This window comes from Convolutriloba macropyga, chromosome 11, assembly GCF_964194025.1.
Source record: "Convolutriloba macropyga chromosome 11, txConMacr16.3, whole genome shotgun sequence".
Classification (NCBI taxonomy): domain Eukaryota; kingdom Metazoa; phylum Xenacoelomorpha; order Acoela; family Convolutidae; genus Convolutriloba; species Convolutriloba macropyga.
In genome coordinates, this window is record NC_134478.1 from 15,100,673 (window position 1) to 15,119,683 (window position 19,011).

A 19,011-nucleotide genomic window follows, 5' to 3' on the forward strand; every position below is an offset into this window, starting at 1 on the left:
CATAATATTGGGATGCCTTAACGGTTTGTGTAATATTTACTCTGATAGTCACCAGTCGCCAACTGATATCTTCACCTAAAACTACAAGAATTTTATTTTTCTGGAATCTGTTTCAGACCTTGAGCCGGTTTCTGGCTTGAACGTATCCTGTGGTTCCAGACAGTGTGACGTCACAGTGGAAGATGCATTGTTACCACATGATGAAGAATTCATCATTCATTATAACGTACGACGTAATCGATTGACAGTTTTTGCAGACATGGAATTATTGGTCAAAATTACTTCAGCTTCTGAGCTCTTGCAATATTGTCTCAGTTCTAGGCGTCGGCTTATTGAGTTATTGGGGGGGGGGGGGGGTTGTCATATATAAAGGTCGAGCTCAAGACTTTCCATAGGCAATTAAGGTTGATCACGGTTTTTCATTGAATTCGGTGGTTCAAACTTTCGTCAAACTTTCGCATTAGAAAAAATTACGGAACAAATAGTTTATATCACCGAGCATAATTGCTCAAAAATGTCAGTGTTATTCATGGCCTTTTATAAGATATTATTTGTAAGCGTGCGTGGACAAAAGTGACGGAAAACGAAATAAATTAGTTAATATTTGCTTCAAAATCTGAACTATCGTCACATTTGACGACAAAACCTGTTTTCGAGTTCGAGCAGGCGTGGACAAATGTGTCAAACTATTGTGACTGTTGTCTACGTTCACCATAATTATTGTCAACGATCTCAACATTGTCCACGGTTACAGTATATGATTTCCTTGACTGTTAACCCGGACTGAACTCCAAGTCAGTACTTTTCAAGTCTAAATCAAAGTTTCATTTCTTTTCCCAGGTTTGGGCAAGTCTAAAGACCAGTCGTACAAGCCTAAAAAGTCTTGGTCAAACCTTGGGTAACAACTGCAAGTTGATTCCCAAGACAAAACCAACTTTCCAAAAAAAAAATTTCGAGTGAAAATTTTGAATTCCAAACAATTTTGTAACGTGTCACGATTTCGGGATTAATTTTTAGTTACTTTCCCTACTCTGACCCCCCGGGTGTTAGTTTTGAACTCCATACCTAATGAAGGCTCAAGGGGGCGTCTGTTGATACAATTGATCCATTGACTTGTGAAGACGTGATGAGAATGCGTAAATCAGAGATTGCACTAGGATTTGGTATGATATGAGTGAGCTCATTATATGCCCTAACTATAACCCAAAGGCATTCGAAACTATCAACAAGTGCCCCGGTGGGTCAGAGAAGGCTATACTAATGGTTTTCAGGTGTTTATGAGCTGTTTTCAGCGGGTTCCCAGCCAAATTTTAAACCAAAGTCAACATTACTGACAATTTTTTGGGCTATTTTTGGACATTTTCGCGACCTATTTTTGGCTATATTTCGGCTAATTTTGACTTTTTCTGCACCTTTTTTTGACTTGCCGAGACTTGGATTTAGACTTGTCGAATCTTTAATCAGACGTGGACCTAGAATTGCGAAGTCTTGAATTAGATTTGTGTTTAAAATTGACAAGTCTTAATTAAATCAGACTTTGATTACTTTTGCCAACTGTTAAGTCAGACTTGGATTTAAACTTGCCAAGTCTCAGCCCAGACCTGCATTTAGACTGCCAAGTGTAAAAAGTGACATGATGATGGTTCTGAATGAGTAAAGAAATGAGACTTGTAATTAGGCTTGCCCAGTACTGAAATTGACTTGGCGATAATTCCGCGAACAACTTGAAGATCAGACTAAAATGAAAGAAATAATAATTAATTAATAGATACAAAAACCCCAGTAGTAATAGGGTGAGCGACAGTCCCCGGGGGGGGGGGGGTGACGACCCCATGTATTAAGATTGGTTATAGCGGCTTTGACAGCTTAGGGCCGTCCCTAAAGTACTAAGATTAAGGATAGAATCTAGGGGCGCATACATGTATTAAGATAGGGTATAGGGTGCATGTATTAAGATTAGGAATAGAATCTCCATGTATTAAGATTGGGTATAGTCGCCATGTATTAAGATTGGGTATAGCTGCCATGTGTTAAGATTGGGTATAGCCGCCATGTATTAAGATTGGGTATAGCCGCCATGTATTAAGATTGGGTATAGCCGCCATGTATTAAGATTAGCTATAGCCGTCGACATGTATTAAGATTAGTTATAGCCGCCGATATGTATTAAGATTAGTTATAGCCGCCGACATGTAATAAAATTAGTTATAGCCGCGGATATGTATTAAGATTATGTATATTCTCCATGTATTAAGATTAGTTATAGCTGCAATATATTAAGATTATTCATATCCGGTGACATGAATTAAGATTAGGTATAGGATCAGGGGTATTTTTTGAAAAATTGTTAGATTTTTGTACAGTTTTACGCTGTTTTTTAAATAATTTCTAAATACTCTCTTCTGATTGGTTAAAAATGACATTTTTTAAAAAAAAATTGAATTGGAAAAGTTATAAATAACAGACACAGTATAAATTATGCACATCAAACTACAAAATCACTCGAACATTTACATTAAATAGGTATGAATTGTTATCAAAATAAGTGAAAACCGAGGTACATTTAGCCGAGTGGGTCAATAAAGTCGACAAAAAGGCAAAACTTGCGTAGCTAACTGAGTAAAGGGTACAATTGTTAAAAACTAATGTCGACTTTATTGGGCACCAGCTAAGCGCATACCCAGTAATCAAATTTACATATAATTACTAATAAAATTTAGTACATGCACGTCATGAACATTGTTCAAGTTTGTTTGTAAAAATTTAAATAGATGAAAAGCAGCATAAATAGTGTATAACCCTCACAAGTTTTCCATTTTCTGGAGTGGTCTGTGTATCATTTTCTGATACTTTTTATTCAAAAATTTGTAATGTGTGACTGATCGTGCTAGACAATCCGCATAGTAATAGTTCCTATTGAGGCGACCAATCATTATCCAATGTTCACTAACCTCACTGCTTGGGGAAGTGTTGATGATTGCAAAAGTAAATTTGGGTAAATTTGGGACAAAATCTGCTGGAAAGGATCCAATATACCGGAATTTAAGCTCTTGAATACGTTCAATAATGTCACGAAGTGAGATGTTATCCATGACAAATAAGTTTTCTTTTCTTTATCTCACAAGCTCCGTTTGTACAAAGATTCCTGACAGAGCAATCAAGTTGAAAACTTTCGTTCTGTTGAGCGAAGCAACAATCTTTGGATTTTGTGATTTTGTCAACCGTTTCGTCCTGGGTGCTGGGATGAAACAAAACAATAATTATCAAAAGTCCAAGGAAAATTAGCAAAGGAATATAAATATATATATTTGAAGTTAGTCTACCCCAGTTCACATCCATTAGTTAATTAAAAATTGATGTAGAGAACAACAGCTAGATAGAGAGGTTAAGCCTACAAATGTTCCAACAAAGTACATAAATTCGAAAAAATGATGGAAAATTAATAGACATTTTAGCAACAGTCCCAAACGGATCAATTTTAACACTGGACATCCTTTCTCCCAGAACAATGATTTCTGTCACGTTTCTTAGCGAACGATCAAAAAACATTTCCAATCAAATACTTTCACCGCTGAGTTCAGGATAATGAATATTTTCGCCAGCATCTTGAAGTGAAGTGAGATCGAATACTAGTATGTAGTGGTTCTGAAACTGATGATGTGGTAACGCAGGAATTTCCTCATTAAAATTCATTGCTTTCATTGTTGTTACTTATGCTCTACAGTCATTAGTTGTATCAAGTGATACTATAGCTCTACCTCCGCGAACAATTCTAAGTTCTCGCAAACCAAATTTCTGATAATGGAAAGGATTTTCTTGAAAATGTCCCGTGAATGCCGAATTGGTGTTCTTCGCAATAGCTACTCCTCTGATTGGAGCATTGTTAAAAACATTTTCCTGAATAAACTGGTTCTGTCCTGAGGGAATAATAAATGTACGTGCAATGGTTTCCATAAAGTTGTAACAAGCAGGTTGATGAGTTAATTGGTATTTGATAGTCTGGTGATACACTTCGTTAACAACCACGCGTCCTGTAAATAAGGAACAGTCAAGAACCTTAAGGGAAACGTGAGCATTGTAGGAAATCATGTAAAAATTAGGTCTTGCACGAATCAATTTCAATCTTACTTTTGTATTTGGAAGCAGTAACTTTTTATATTGGAACAAGTCAATAGCTAATTTACCGTAGTAAGTGCTTCCATTTTTCAGCAGAAGTTTTTCCTCTCGGTCTATAAACGGGCTCTTCTTATAATCACTAGGTTCTTTTTCAAATTCGTATCCATGACAAGCCAAAATACCTTCATTATTTCTCGTTGAAGCATTAAACTCATTGGAAATTAAAGCCTTGTGTCCATAGAGACCATGTGAGTTGTATACTTGTTGATTGTTCAGATAAACTTCACAGTTGGAGAAGAGTGAGTGTAAAATATTGTTGACGTGAGTTAGATAATATAAATCGTCATCTGTGAAAGACATACCCATATCTGGTTTTCCACGCTCATCTTTTTTTCATAATGTCATCAAACAATCTTCCCTTTTGTAGTCCAACTTTGATTTGAAGGTGGATATCTCTCATATCAAGATAGATGCTTCTATCTGTTTCAAATTCAAATTCAATGCCGCTTTCATCCAGTGAAGTACTAGGATAAACTTCTTGAACATGAGTAGACTCAATTGGTTCCGAAACAGGAATTTTGTCAAAAACCTCCAAGCAAGAGTTTGTAAAGTGTCCATATCGAAAATTGGAATCGTTTGTTGATCTAGAATTCATTTTAGATTAGCAAATATATCTTTTCTTGTTCGACGATGTCGACTGATTTTTGGAGGTATTCTACAAATAATCCGACGCTTTCTTGTTTTTCCTGCACCTAGCTGTTTACGTAAAGTTTTCTTTCCAACATCAGCAGCAACAGATTTGAGTTTTTTCTTCCCAGTCAAAACATTTCCAATTTCAGGAGCAGCCATTTCAATTAAATCAGCCCCACTCTTTTTGATGCTGGGACAACATATTGTCTCAAAAACGGAATCGCTGTCCTCCCAATTGTTTGCGCTAAAGCTCCAAATCCCCTACCCCTTTGTCTGGCATATCCGCGAAAATACGGTAAATCACTATCAGCAACCATTTTTTACAGTCTTAATTCTAAAAATGATTTTCAGGAGTTTTTCTAAACATTAGTACTGCTCTGGTTACTACAACAGAGTTTAAAGGTACTTTTTCACCATAAGAGTCTCGGAGCTCTAATTTTATGCTGTGGAATGAGTTTTTCAGAATCTTTTTAAATTGTAGGTTGGGAAAATTTTGATAATTCATGTATTGCCCAGTTGAGATGATGTCTCCATTCTTGACCTTTGATATAAAAGGAATACATCGTAAAAGAGCAGCTTTTGTATCACCCACAAAGTTGTATTCAGCAATATCACTATATATCATCATGGTATGTATTCGTACAATGTCATAAGGGAACTTGGGAAAATGTGGACCAGCACCACTCATGAAAACCCCCATCCCATAAACAGCCTCTTCACATCCAAAGACATGACAAAGATCAGCACTAATTATAACAAGTAAAGAATTCTCATGGGGAAGACTCAAAGTAATTCGCTGTGTAATTTTGTTAACGTTTAATTTCATTGGAGTTTTTTCATACTTTTCTCGTTCCTGAACTTTTTTGTTCATTTCGTTTACAATATCAGAGATCGAAGGATATAGACCTGGATCAAGTGTGTAATAGTCTGATGGTTTTGTAGTCGGTGTTGCTTCGTCTAGATAGAAAAATTTCCCTTCCGTGATGTCCCTTCCGGTACAAGGAAGGATAAGATAGTTCTGTAATTGCAACCTCCCATTCTCCTTCGAGATTTATTTGTTCCAGAAGAAAGTTTGTAAAAAAAACTTAATGTATTATTTGGGTAACAATCAAAGGAAGCATTCGAAACCAACTCTGCAGTAAAAGAATTCATCTCTAAATGATACCCTTTGCAAGCTCCTGTTCATAAAATTTGCCTAAAATTTCATCACCTTGTTCTCCGTGAAGGTTATAGGTTGGTGGTTTTAAAGTCGCAATTTTAACAATTTGAAAAATTTCATTTGTGAATTGAGATTTGTAACCTTTTCTAAATGGGATATCGTACTTGGAGATTCGAACTTTGTCTCCAATTTTGAAGCGTGGTTTTTTGTACTCAATAATAGGGTTTTTGTAAAAAATTGACAAAAAATCTGAAATTTTAACGTTTTTGGGGGATTTACCTATAGATCTGTTAACTCTTGTGTTCATAGTGTTAACAAAACTATCCATTTTGTGAACGTATTTATCACCGTTTTCCTCCATGTAGCGATAAATGATATTTTTTGAAGATCTAATTGCTCTTTCTGCTATTGCAGCTTTTGTTTCACTTCTTGTAGAGTAGATTTGGATGTCTCTACTCTTGCAAAATTTTTTGAATTCTCCCCCGAACTTAGTACCCTGGTCAACCCAAACTCTATCAGGTTTAGTGTTCTTCCTTAACATTTTTTTAAAGGCAGCTAGAGCATCAGAGGCATATTTTGACTTCATTGATTGAACACGGACCAAGCGAGAAAAGACGTCAACACATATCAATAAGTGTTCTTTCTTAACATTTTCATTGATTGAACACGGATTTCACACCGTTATTAAATTCAGACAATTTATCCATAAAAGCCAAATCAAGACACCAGATCTCATTGATACGTTTTGCAAAAGCAGGTAATCTTTTGAAATGTCGAATTGCTTGTCTAATTTTAGTATAAGAATTCTTTCTGTATAAAAAATCAGTAACCTTCTTCTTTGACAACCCACTGGCATTCTGAAAGTTTTGAACCGATCCATATGCGGCTTTTCCTTCCCTGTACAACCTCTGTAGCTTAGCTTTTTCAGATTTGGAAAGGGATCCAGCTTCCTCGTTGTTTGCTTTTGGTATCTTTGTTTGTAATTTTATGTGGGTTTAAGCCAATTTTATGTGGGTTTAAATATCGAGACATTCGACGCTTTTCCTCTTCAAAGCGTATACGAAATCGACAAATGCCACGTTTGTATCTCTTCCGTCTAACAAAATGGAGTCAGATAGGGATAGCTTAATGCTAGGTGAATTTAAAATTTCGATTCGTTGCTGGAAGATTTCGTTTTAGCGTTAACTTTTCTATAAACAGTTTCCAAAATTTTTGGAATCGAATCCTGTTTTTCGTTATATTTGTCCAATCTTTGAGGTGATAACCTGATTTTCTGATCATAAAGTTGTTGAGGAATCAAAACAAATTGATCCATTTCAGGAGAGACGATTAATGATTGACGTTCAAAATGGATATAAGACTGCTCCCTTTTTTGGAACTCAGGATCTCTCTTCTTTTACTGAGACTTGTTCTTTTTAAAATAAGAAGATGAACTTCTTCTCTGAACTTTAAAACTTTTTTCTTTAAAACGTTTTTGAATTTCGCTTAGCTCTCCTCTTAGAAGGTTTACTATGCACTCGTTTAGAAACTGGATGAAGTCTTTGGGACAATTTTTGAGAAAAGTTATTTTGAAGCTCTGGGAATTTTTCTTGAACGCGATCAGAGTAGAGAGATGTTGTATGCTCATCGTCAAAAATGTAATCTGTTGCCTGCTTTGAGGCAGAAAAAATAAAGATGGCGTTGAGCCACTGTTAGTACAGTATCTTAGAGAGTCGACTGTTTTTGGAGTCAAGTCAATAAGTAAATGACCATAGGGAACTGAAGTTGCTCTGGTATACCAGTCTTTTAGTCGAAATCCCTATCCCAACTGCTGACTGAGCGTGTTTATTTGTAAGACGTCTCTGGGTGATTTGAATAAAACAATATGGGTGTTCTGTAGTGCAATATCCCTTCCTAGTCGTCTTTGATCAAAGAGATTGTGCTTTATGTACACTGTACTTAAACCTTTATGTCTACCAGCAGTAGCTATTTTCACAAATTCTTTCGAACTAGAAATTTCTTCACAAGAGTCATCAAAAATAAGTAAATACTTTGTTCCATTATTAGGTAAAGTTTATATCAATTCAAAATCAACACCTTGAACGAACTCAATGTTTTTTATAGTTCATGACATTAGTCCGTAAAAAGATTGATAGTGTTGATAAAAATAGTAAATTTTGTCAAATTCTGGTTGAAAAGTTCCAAAAACTAACCAATCATGGATGAGATGGGATTTTCCAGACCCACTTGGTCCAACCAATGAAATAAAAACTCGTTCTTTCGTGGAAATTATTTTGTTCATAATTTTGGGGAAGGTAAAATATATCCAACTGTACTCGACAAAATGGCGATCCAAACTGTTGTCTCCTCACAAGTCTCAGCTAATGTAATTCTTACGATACAACAAGCTAAAATCAATAGTATGACAAAAAACTGGGACAAAAAACTACTAAAGACCGGTTACACGTCTGTCCAAAACATTTCCAAGATTGACGTTCTTGATTATTGTCATCAAAGACAAAATTACCTAATTGAAGCCCCTTATCAGTGTGATCAGTCATTTATACGCTATCTTCTTCCCTAGGGATAAAGGAACTGTGCAACTGAATTGAAACGTAAACAACAAAAAAAATGCCAAAAATTAATAAAAAGATAACTGAACTAAACATAACACGCAACCAAAATATTTTTCCGTCAAAGGAATCAGTGAGAAAAAGCATCAAAATTGAAAAAAAGTACCAAAGTTAGGAGCAAGACTATGAAAGAATAATAAAGTATGGGAACACAGTATTTTTCGATATTTTTTGACCAACTCATTCTCTTATACTAATTACAGAGGAAAAAAATTACAAATGAAAATGAGAAATTACAATCACAAATACAAACATTAAATATTATCAAAAAAACTTAAAGTCCATATCTCATAAACGTAAGCCTTCTTTTCTGCACAATGAAGAGTCTTCTTGTCTCGATAGGGGTAGTTGCTGCAATTCCATTCAGCATCATCCTTTTCTAATTGTTTGGAAGCCTTCGGACAACCAAGATCATCAAGATTTTCTACATGTTTACACAAGTAGGGTGATAAAATTTTGCATTTTTCAAGTCCTTTAGCAAAGTACTCTGTTGTTGGTGAGCAATGTTGATGTATAATAAAAGCCAGCGCAGAATAATCGAGCTTTCCATGGTTCCAATTTATACCGTGCATATTTTTTGTACTCCATTTTGCTTGAAAAGTCGGCTTGTTGTCTTTTGGTGGGAGAAAACTGTATCCAAGTACAATTCAGTCCTTAAAGACTCCCAACTCTTCGGCAATTTTTCCTTCTAAGCATTCAATATCTAGTACAACGAGAGGCATTCTTTCTTCTGTGATGATTTTTCAAAAAATGATCAACAGTCTAGCATTTTGAAAATACGTGGATGACAAATTTTTATAAAGACACAAAATAACAGACCAGTAATGTGACCCAAGAGACAAGAGCTCGGAAATTGAGGTAACATGTAACAATAACCCGGTCCTTGGTTTGTAGTTGCTTTAACCTATCCAGCAGAATCGTGTAAAATTGCATGTAAACGAAACACTTTGGATCTTGCTAGGAAAAAGTCCAGAATTGAAATACCGTAACCAATAAGTCCTCCGTGGCGGAAGTTTTGGTCAATTTCCTCCAAATTAATGTATTGATCCCAATTTTTACATGCAGCCAGGAAACAGTTTTTTCGTTTTTCGTTGTTGGGAAACATTGGAAAAATACTACTGTAACAATTAAAAATGTTTAGAAGTGTGACAATATCCATCAATTTTTTTCTTTATTTATCTAAAGTGATACTAGTCTTTTTGAAAGTCTCTACATAAGAAAGAAGATCAGGAAGATGTTCCAATAATTTTTTGTATTCCTCCTTTTTTAGTTCAATCTTTGTCAAAAAACTCCATTGAACTCCATTCCAACGATGTTGTGAAATGGAAATTTCGTGTTTATCAGATTGCTATATTAAAGTAGTGCGTCGTAATCCGTTATGAATGACCCACTTTAGTTCTGAAAAATTGGACTCACTGTCAATTTTATCAATTTTGGGAAAATTTAGAGCTTCAAGAACTGTATAAGAAGACTTTTAGTTCGTAGTGAAGTCTAACGTGGAATACTTTTGATTTATTTCTTAGACTCAAAAAATATTTCTGGAGAAACCAATATTCCAACTCATTTTCAGTTTGAAAAAAAGAAAAATGATTCAAATAATATGAATTAAAAAGACAAATACATTATAAAATTACACATATTTTGAAATGTACATTGTTGAATATTAGAAAAGTTCTTCAGATTTTGTATCAAATCCTTGAATTCATCCAGAGTGTAGCTGATATAAGTCTCTTGTTTGAACTCGTTGTTCTCCTTTCTACAAAAAAGTCGAATTTGTACATAAGTTGAAGCTGGGTTGTCCTTGATGTATTGGATGAAAGTAACATAGAGTCTGCGGTTTCGTCCAATGCTAATCTTTCTCACTTTGTGACACTGTTCCAGCACGTGTTCCATGCCTATATTGTTGTCGAATTGAGGTTGGTTTTCTCTCATCTCCAGTTCTCTTGAGGAAGCAGAAATTCTTAAAATCATAGTCTCCAATTCGCAGTTGCTGGTACGTTTCAAAAGTTCCAGAAATATCTTTTCTAAAGACTTGGAAGGTTGGTTCAGTATAAATTTGTCCGTTTCTTGAAATCTGGGACATAGTAAATCCCCCAAATCTTTCTGAATTGGATCCAAAGTCCATATAAAAGGAACCGAATCAGTCCCTGGTTTCGGTGAGGATTGAGTGTACATTGAAGGAGCACTCGAAAGAAAAGATGATACTTTAGAGAGAGACATTTCAACAACTTGAGCTGAGAGTGAAATAGAAAATAAATGATTTGTATTTGTGCGCAATTCCCCTCAATACCTTAAAATTTCCTTTAATGGTAATGACGTCATGTATACCCAAAAAAGGTATGCTAAATGACGTTATTTCCTTATAGGGTAATCTATTCGGAAATCTTGAGGTTCGCAAATTTTTTTTAACCAGAAATTCAAACGGATCCTGGTGTTTAACTCGTCTGTGTTGCATTAAAGAAAAATAGTGCTTGAATTATTTTGAACAAGTATAACAACGAATTCTTTTAGTCTTCTGTTTCTTGAACTGCATCATTATGAAAATGATTTGAAACAGAAATTGCAACCTCTAAAAATAGAAAATTACGTTACCGTATTTTTTGTTTCCATATATAGGTTCTATTCTGTTATCCCGATATAGAAATGGCAGCATTAATGTGTCAGGTTTTACCTCAATTTTACAGAGATTATAATGACAAGACCTTATTCCTTTCTGTATCAGTTAAGGAGTATAAACCTTATCTACTCACGAAAAAATACTCCGCTGCTACTCATAGTGACAATTTTTGTCCATTAAAGACTTGTCGCTACCACATTATTCTCATTTCATCCTCAGTGAAAGAGATATTAGAGACAATAGAAAATTTGTCTTATGTTTATCAAACAGTTGATTGCTTGTACACACTCTGTAAACACCAGTTCTTTGGTTCCATTAGAAGAGTTAGGTCTGGTCTTTGCTCAGTTAACCAGAGCGGTGGAGCACAACTTGGAGAATAAGTACGTGGAAAAAGTTGCCAGTATCTCCAAAAAACGATTGAGCAGAAAGAAGTTCAAGCGTCACCTACTACGCGCTGAGCAAAGAAATGCGAGCACTCAAACCCTTGGATCATCTTTTCTAGATAGGGTGCATTCCCTTAGAAATTCAAAGTATGAGAGTAAACTTATAAAGATTGTCGATTGTTTGTTAGATGGACATGGTATAATTGATAATCATCTTTTGTATCTTGAAATTAGAAAATAAAGTATATAATTTCTTGTTTGTGTTTTGCATCTGTGTTTATAATTTGAAAGAATGTATTGATAAAAATCAATTTTACAAAAACTTTTCTTAAAAATTGAAAATTCAAACAACTTTTTTGTTGAAAATCGAGAAAATTTTCAATTTTTTCTCTTAAATATCGAAAATTTTTTCAACAATTTCTCTTAAATATCGAGTTTTGGATATAAAAAAATTTTCTTAAATGTCGAAAAATTGTTCAAAATCTGTCATTTAAAAACGCAGAAAAATTCTTCATTTTACGATATGATTTTGCGCAAAAAAAATAGAAATTTTCTTTTAGTTTTAAAATGACAACTTTCAAACTTGTTTTGTTTCAATAAATATCAATTTTCAAAACAAAAATTTTCATTAAAAACCGAAAAACGGTTTCAGTTTTTTTCCTACAAATCAATGTCTAAATCGACTTTTTTTGTTAAGAAGCAGAATTTTAATCAAAGTAATTATAAAATTTTGACAAAAGTTGCTGTGTTTTTGCTTCAACATAGCCTGCATAGTGTTTGGAGTAAAAAGAAAGTTCAACGTAAAAAGAAATGATTTCAAACAAAAGTATAAATACATCCCAGAGAATTCAAGTACAAATTTTACAATATCAAATTTATTCAAAAAGAGTTCTCAAAACGTGATCTGGCAAGTTTTGAATTTCATTGCCAAATGGACGGACTCTTTCAACAATTGCTGGAGGCTCTCTAGGTCGAACACTAATAGGAGTTACGGGAGCCTCATCTGTCAGCACAATGGGGTTGTGAGCTGTTCCGTCCTCTATAGAGGGGGTTGTCATTGACGGTGTAGTCGACATTTCAGTCGAACCATAATACTGAACTGGATCCAGATCGTTAAATGACCACTGTTTTCCAGATCGTTAAATGACCACGTGGTGCTAGTATAGACACTCAATTCGCTTTGTTGACTGCTGCCAGCATTGCTCACTATCTGGAGAAGGCTGCTTTGCGGCTCTGGACTGGATACTTGACTTGTCTCTGGTGTATTAAACCATTTGTTGGGAATCTGTCCCTCCTCCCACGGAAATGTGTACTGAATGCTTCCAGCAACGTAGTTGTCGGGAGTATCTGTTCCGTTAACGTGAGGGTATTGATGCCCACTGATCACAGCAACTCCGTGGCCCATTGCTTGAGTTCCAAGCTGATTCTCCGTGATTGGAACCTGCTGATATGTGTCAAACTGTTGTCGCTGGTGCTCAATGTGCCACACTGTGATAGGTAGGGTTACAACGGACTCGTAGAGCCCATTCAACAAGTCTCTGATGCTGATCCGAGCAGTCTCCTCTGTGAAAGAAACTGAGTAGAGAAGGCTGTTGTTCTGCACTGTAAATTCCATTTCTTAATGTGGTGAGACTAGAGTCAAAGGTAGTTGAGACAGAGGTGATGTTGTTTTTAGAGAGGAGAAAGCAAGTGATGCTGGGTGAACTTTTCAGCTCTATTTATACTAAACTCCAACCAATGAGAACAAAGTTTCCAAAAAGGGTAATGTTTAGCAGAAAAAGTGACGCTATTTTCCAAAAAAGGAAATGTATTAATGGTAAAGTTACCAAAGAAGGAGTCAACTCATAGAAAATCTAACGTTACTATCCGAAACAAGTAAGCTCAATACTGAATAAACACCAAAAAAGGTAACTTCTACACGTGTTGCCCGAGTTAACAGCCAAAGATGGGTAAGTTAGAGGAATTGAGTTGACGTAATTGACCAAAAAAGTCAAGCTTTGATAAATTCTCTTCATCTCGTTGAATCTCAAATCGATCTCGGAAAATGTTCCAAATTGGGAACTAAATTTTTGTATATAAATGTTGGGGAGTCGTATTCCAAATCGTACTCTTACCCCCTCTGCATTGTAGTCCTCGTAATAATGAAAGAACAGCGAACTCTGTAGAGATGAAGTAATTGTTAACGGTTCAGGAATTGGGATATAATTAGATTGACACAAATTTCTGTACTGTTCTATTATCTCTGGGACAGAATTCAATATGAAAAGCATTTCAAGTTTGTTGATGTGTAGTTCTGACGATAAATCAAAAGATTGTTTTGTTATGTAGTCATCATACTCCAATTTTTTTATAGAAAAGGTTGCATATTCAAATCCTTTACTAAATTGGAAGATTCTGTTGTTTTGAGTAAAAACGTCCAAGAAATTGTAAAAGAAATAAGAGTCAACATCAATTTCGTCTACTCTGTAAGCATCAGCGATTCCTTCCTTTCTTTTGTAAATTTTTTCCAAAAGTTGTAAGTGATTTTTGATGAATATTTTTCACAAATGAATACGGTATCAAGTAAAACCCTGTTAAAATAAAAGAAAATTAAAATAGAAAAAGCAATGCATAAAATGAAATCGTTTAACTTGAGAAATAGATTTCTAAAGCTGAAGTCTGATTGGATGGGGGTTCTATTACAACAACATTAAGTTGTACAACGTAAACTTGTTCTTCAATAATAGATGGAAACTTTTTCTTGATCTCTCTTTTGTTGTGTTGAAAGCACATTTATGCGCTAATATTTAAACTAAATTTGATCTCAGACAGTAAAATTTATCAATATTTGAGATACACAGTTTTGGACTACATCTATTCAAAATACTGTAACAATCGTGATTTTTTAAAGAATAGTTTTCTTGTTGTAATTTTTTTGGTGAAATTTTCTGTATGGGAAAATTCAAGTAAAGTTTAACAAATAATTGTGAGAGGAAAATGAGAAAATAATGTAAAGTTCGAATTTTTTGCCACGGAGTGAAATTGTACATTTAAACTGAAAGTTAGTTTATTATATGCAGAACTGTCGCAATTGGAATGATGTCAATCTTCTAGAATGTTCTGACATGACGCCTGAAACTAAAAATAGAAATGACGTCATTTCCATATATGGAAGTGATGAGTCATGATCGAGTACCTCAAAGTTACATAGCAGCTTTAAATCATTATACTTTCTGTTTTTTCAGATTCAGTTGCTCCGCAATTTACCTGAATTTTTCATAAATTCATCTTGAACTAACATAACAATGCCTGCTCTCGATAGAAATCTCCCAGTGAAATGCACAAAGTGTGAAAAAATGGTTGCTAAATATAACTTGGCCAGACACAAAAAATCTTGTGTTAGTGGGACTTTATCATGTCCCAATTGTCCCAACTTTTTTACAAAGAAGAAGGAAGACTTGAATTATCACCTTGCCAAGCATCATGACCTAAAAGATGTTAAGCTTAGTACTGTGTGTACTGTGTGCTTGGAAGAGCTCCCAAGCTTTTGTTCTCTTCAACAACACAAGAAGAGAAAGCATGGAACTTCGACAAAAGTTGGGACCAAATCGAGTGAAAAGCTCAAAGAAGTCCTAGAATCAGAGGAGCTAGACCAGAACAACGAGCAATTACAGCAGGAACTTAGTGCTTGTCAGCACTTTTTTGACAATACGGAAATGGCGAATGGGAGACATCGAGTGTTTAACTTCAAATTGTCCAAAGCTCGATCCCAATGAGATCAACGAGAAATTAAAAGAGATTTTTGAAAATTTAAATTGTGCTGCCAAAGTGAATCTGGCTTTTGGATTTATCTTGCGCAAGGTGGACACAGACGAGTATCGGTACTTTTATGCGCATGAGAACGACACTTTCTTTGAAAAATCTCATTTGCTCTGCTCGAAAAGAGACTTGGTCTCTCTTCAAGACAGAGTAGAGAAAATGGATCTAGTGGAGACGTGTGCACAGGAGAGGGAAAATACAAAGTGGCGATTTGCTTTGAATACAAATGTAACAATATTTTGCGTTCTCCTAAAATCCATTCCAATGGGATGTATCGATGTTGTTCTTCTTGAACAGTTACTCAGACGACCAGATGTGAATTGTCTCGTATCGAATGGCTATGGTGAGACTTACAAAGATTATCTTTGCCTGTTCAGAGCTATAGCTGTTCACTTGTACGGATCATCTGAGTTGGAAACTAATGCAGCAAATTTGTTTAGTGCTCTTCTTCATGAATCTGGACATGACGCAATCAACTTCAGGGGAGTATCAATCGATCACCTCGTGTTTGTTGAAAATGCGATAAAGCATAACATCCTTATATATGATATTGATATAGAGGAAGGAGAATTTGTTGGAGAACTTGCGAGAAGAAGTGTTGAAATGTATGAAAAGAACATTAATTTACTGCGATACAACAACCATATATGCTACGTGGATGATATTAACACATTCTTTAAACGATTCCGTTACCCCAGTTGCGATACATTTATAAAGCACGCAAGTAATTTCAACCGTCATGTAAAATCTTGCAAAGACAGAGTACAGCATATTTACCCAAAGAGTGTGTATGCTCTGCGAGAAACTTTGTTTGATAAACTCGACGCATTCGGATTTTCCTGCAACGATGATCAAAAATTGTTCAAAAACTTGGCTATTTTTGACTTTGAATCTATCTGCGTTCCTACTGAAGAGCTAAAAGATACAAATACAACTACTTGGATTGGAAAACATGAATGAACCAATATCTGTCTCCATTTCTTCCAACTTGATACCTGTGTTTCTATGCGACAAAGACCCTAAGAACCTGATTGTGTCTTTTGTCGAAGCTCTTGAGGAGTTAGCTAACAAGAGTAAAATCGAAAAAGCAAACAAAATTTGCATCAATTCCAGAGATAATCAATAGCCGAGTTAAAGCCATCTTTGAAAAATTGAACGAAAGGAAAGTTCGCACAACTCCTGCATTTGATTTCGAAGATGAGTGCATTGAAGAGGAGGAGGAAGCTGATATGTCTACTCAGTTCCTACAAATGCAGAAAAATTAACTTTTGGACTTGCAACAACACTTTGAGCGTTATATCAACACATTACCTGTATTTGGGTTCAACAGTGGAAAGTACGATTTGAATCTCATCAAATCCTATGTTCTTTCCTTATCTCATTCATGAACGGGATATTCAACCTACAGTTATCAAAAAGGCAAATCATTTTGTTTCCTTCAAATTCGGTGACGTGCAGTTCCTTGACATTCTAAATTTCCTTGGTGGAGCTACATCTCTCGATTCATTTCTCAAAGCTTACAAGACCAGCGAGACTAAGGGTTTCTTCCCATATGAAGGGTTTGATTCTCCAAATAAACTTGACGCACCTTTCCTACCCCCCTATGAATGTTTCTTCAGTAAGCTGAAAGATCACAACCCTTTGGAGAAAGAATTCACTGAATTTACTAAGTTGCTGAACAGTGGACTATCTCAACAAGAAGCTCTGAAAAAAATTGAGTCTAAAAGAAGTTCCCCCATCTGGAGTCGATAACTGCAATTACTTGAAAGTGATTTGGGAGGAAGAGCAAATGACTACATTTAGAGATTTTGTCAAGTGGTACAACAACAAGGATGTTGTTCCAACACTGGAAGCAAAGCAAAAAATGATGGAATTTTATCACAACAAAGGAATTGACATGTTAAAACTCGGATGTACACTTCCCAATTTAGCAAACATTTGTCTTCACAAGTCAACAAAACACAAATTTTTCCATTTGTTGAAACTGACAAGGATTTACATGATAAAATACGCAAGGACATGACTGGTGGACCTTCTCTTGTGTTCAAAAGAAAGGCAGTAGTTGATCAAACCTACATCAGGAATTCAGAAAATATATGTAAATCTATCGTGGGTATTGCTGCTAGTCATTTCTATCCTTTTTCAATGTGTCAAGAAATGCCAACAGGGCTTTACACACGATGGGAGCTCGACAGAAATTCTCAAAAATTCAAAGCTCGAACCAATCAATCTCGAACATTTGAGAATATGGTCATGTCTTATCTCCAATCAAAACGCCCAGAATGCACAATTGAAAGGGAATTGAAAGGGAAATTATTATACAACCGGGAAACAGAAAAATATTGACTGTTTTAGCGTGGACGGTTTTTGTGCTCATTGTGACACAATATTCGAAGCCATGGGTTTTTATTTCCATTTTTGCTTATGCCAAGAATCTCGAGCGAGCCTCTCGGAGGAGGAAATGCAGAGAGGAATCAGGAAAAGAGAACATGATGAACTGAGAAGAGATTATTTGAGAAACAAAGGATACAATATTGTTGAAGTCTGCGAGTGTAACTGGTGGGAAAGAGATAAAGAAGAGGAAAATGTCAGAAATCACTTGAGGAAGATGTTTCACTTCAAACTACCTGTGAAGCAAGAGTCTCTGTTAGCGAAAATAAGAGATGGGAAAATGTTTGGATATGTACAGTGCGATCTCGAAGTTCCAGACGGATTAAAGTACAAGTTCTCTAATTTCCCTCCTATTTTTAAGAACTTTAATGTCAGTCGAGCCGATATTGGAGATTATATGAGAGAGTATGCAATTGAAAACAACCTGCTCAAACAACCTCAACGAATGTTGATTTCGAGCTTCAAGTTGAAAAATGGGTCAATCATTACTCCTTTACTCAACTTTTATCTCAGTCTTGGTCTGAAATGCACAAAAATATATAGATTTGTACAATACACAACCAAAATGTGCTTCAACAACTTTGTTCAGTCAGTGGTAGATGCTAGAAGAGCGGGTGATGAAAATCCTGACACTAGCGTTGTGGCTGAGACAATGAAATTGTTGGGTAACAGCTCTTATGGATATCAAATTATGGACAGAAGTAGACACACAGAGACCAAATACCTGAATGATGAGAAGACGCACAAAGCAATCAATGGGAAAATGTTTAAGCGTCTGAACAATGTGTCAAAAGAAATTTACGAAGTTGAGCTTGCAAAATCCAAAATTGAGCATCGAGAACCTATAATAGTTGGGTTTTTTATACTTCAATACGCTAAATTACGTATGTTGAAGCTCTACTATAACTTCTTTGAAAGATTTTGCGATGTGGATAAATTCGAAGAGTTAGAGATGGATACAGATTCTCTTTATTTTGCGCTAGCGTACGAGAACCTGTATGGTTGTATTTGACCTGCTAAAAAGCAAGAATGGGAGACTTTGCGAGAAAAGGACTGTGATGACACCTTCAGAGCAGATGCCTCACACAACTTTTTCCCTAGAACATGTTCTAAGCATAAGAAATATGATAAACGGGAACCAGGTCTTTTCAAGGAAGAATTCAGATGCACCGAAATGATTTATCTCTGCAGTAAAACCTATTGTTGCTACGATGATAAGTCAGACAAGTACAAATTCAGTAGCAA

At 35.5% G+C, this 19,011-nt stretch overlaps 1 protein-coding gene across 1 annotated transcript in view; it reads left to right on the top strand.

The window, feature by feature from the left end:
• LOC142349998 (uncharacterized) overlaps positions 1-19,011 on the top strand; it is a 211,291-nt gene that overhangs the window by 147,384 nt on the left and 44,896 nt on the right. The window contains exon 24 of the mRNA XM_075401883.1: positions 117-226. Within this exon, the coding sequence (XP_075257998.1) occupies positions 117-226 (110 nt within the window). The remainder of the gene's footprint in view (positions 1-116; positions 227-19,011) is intronic.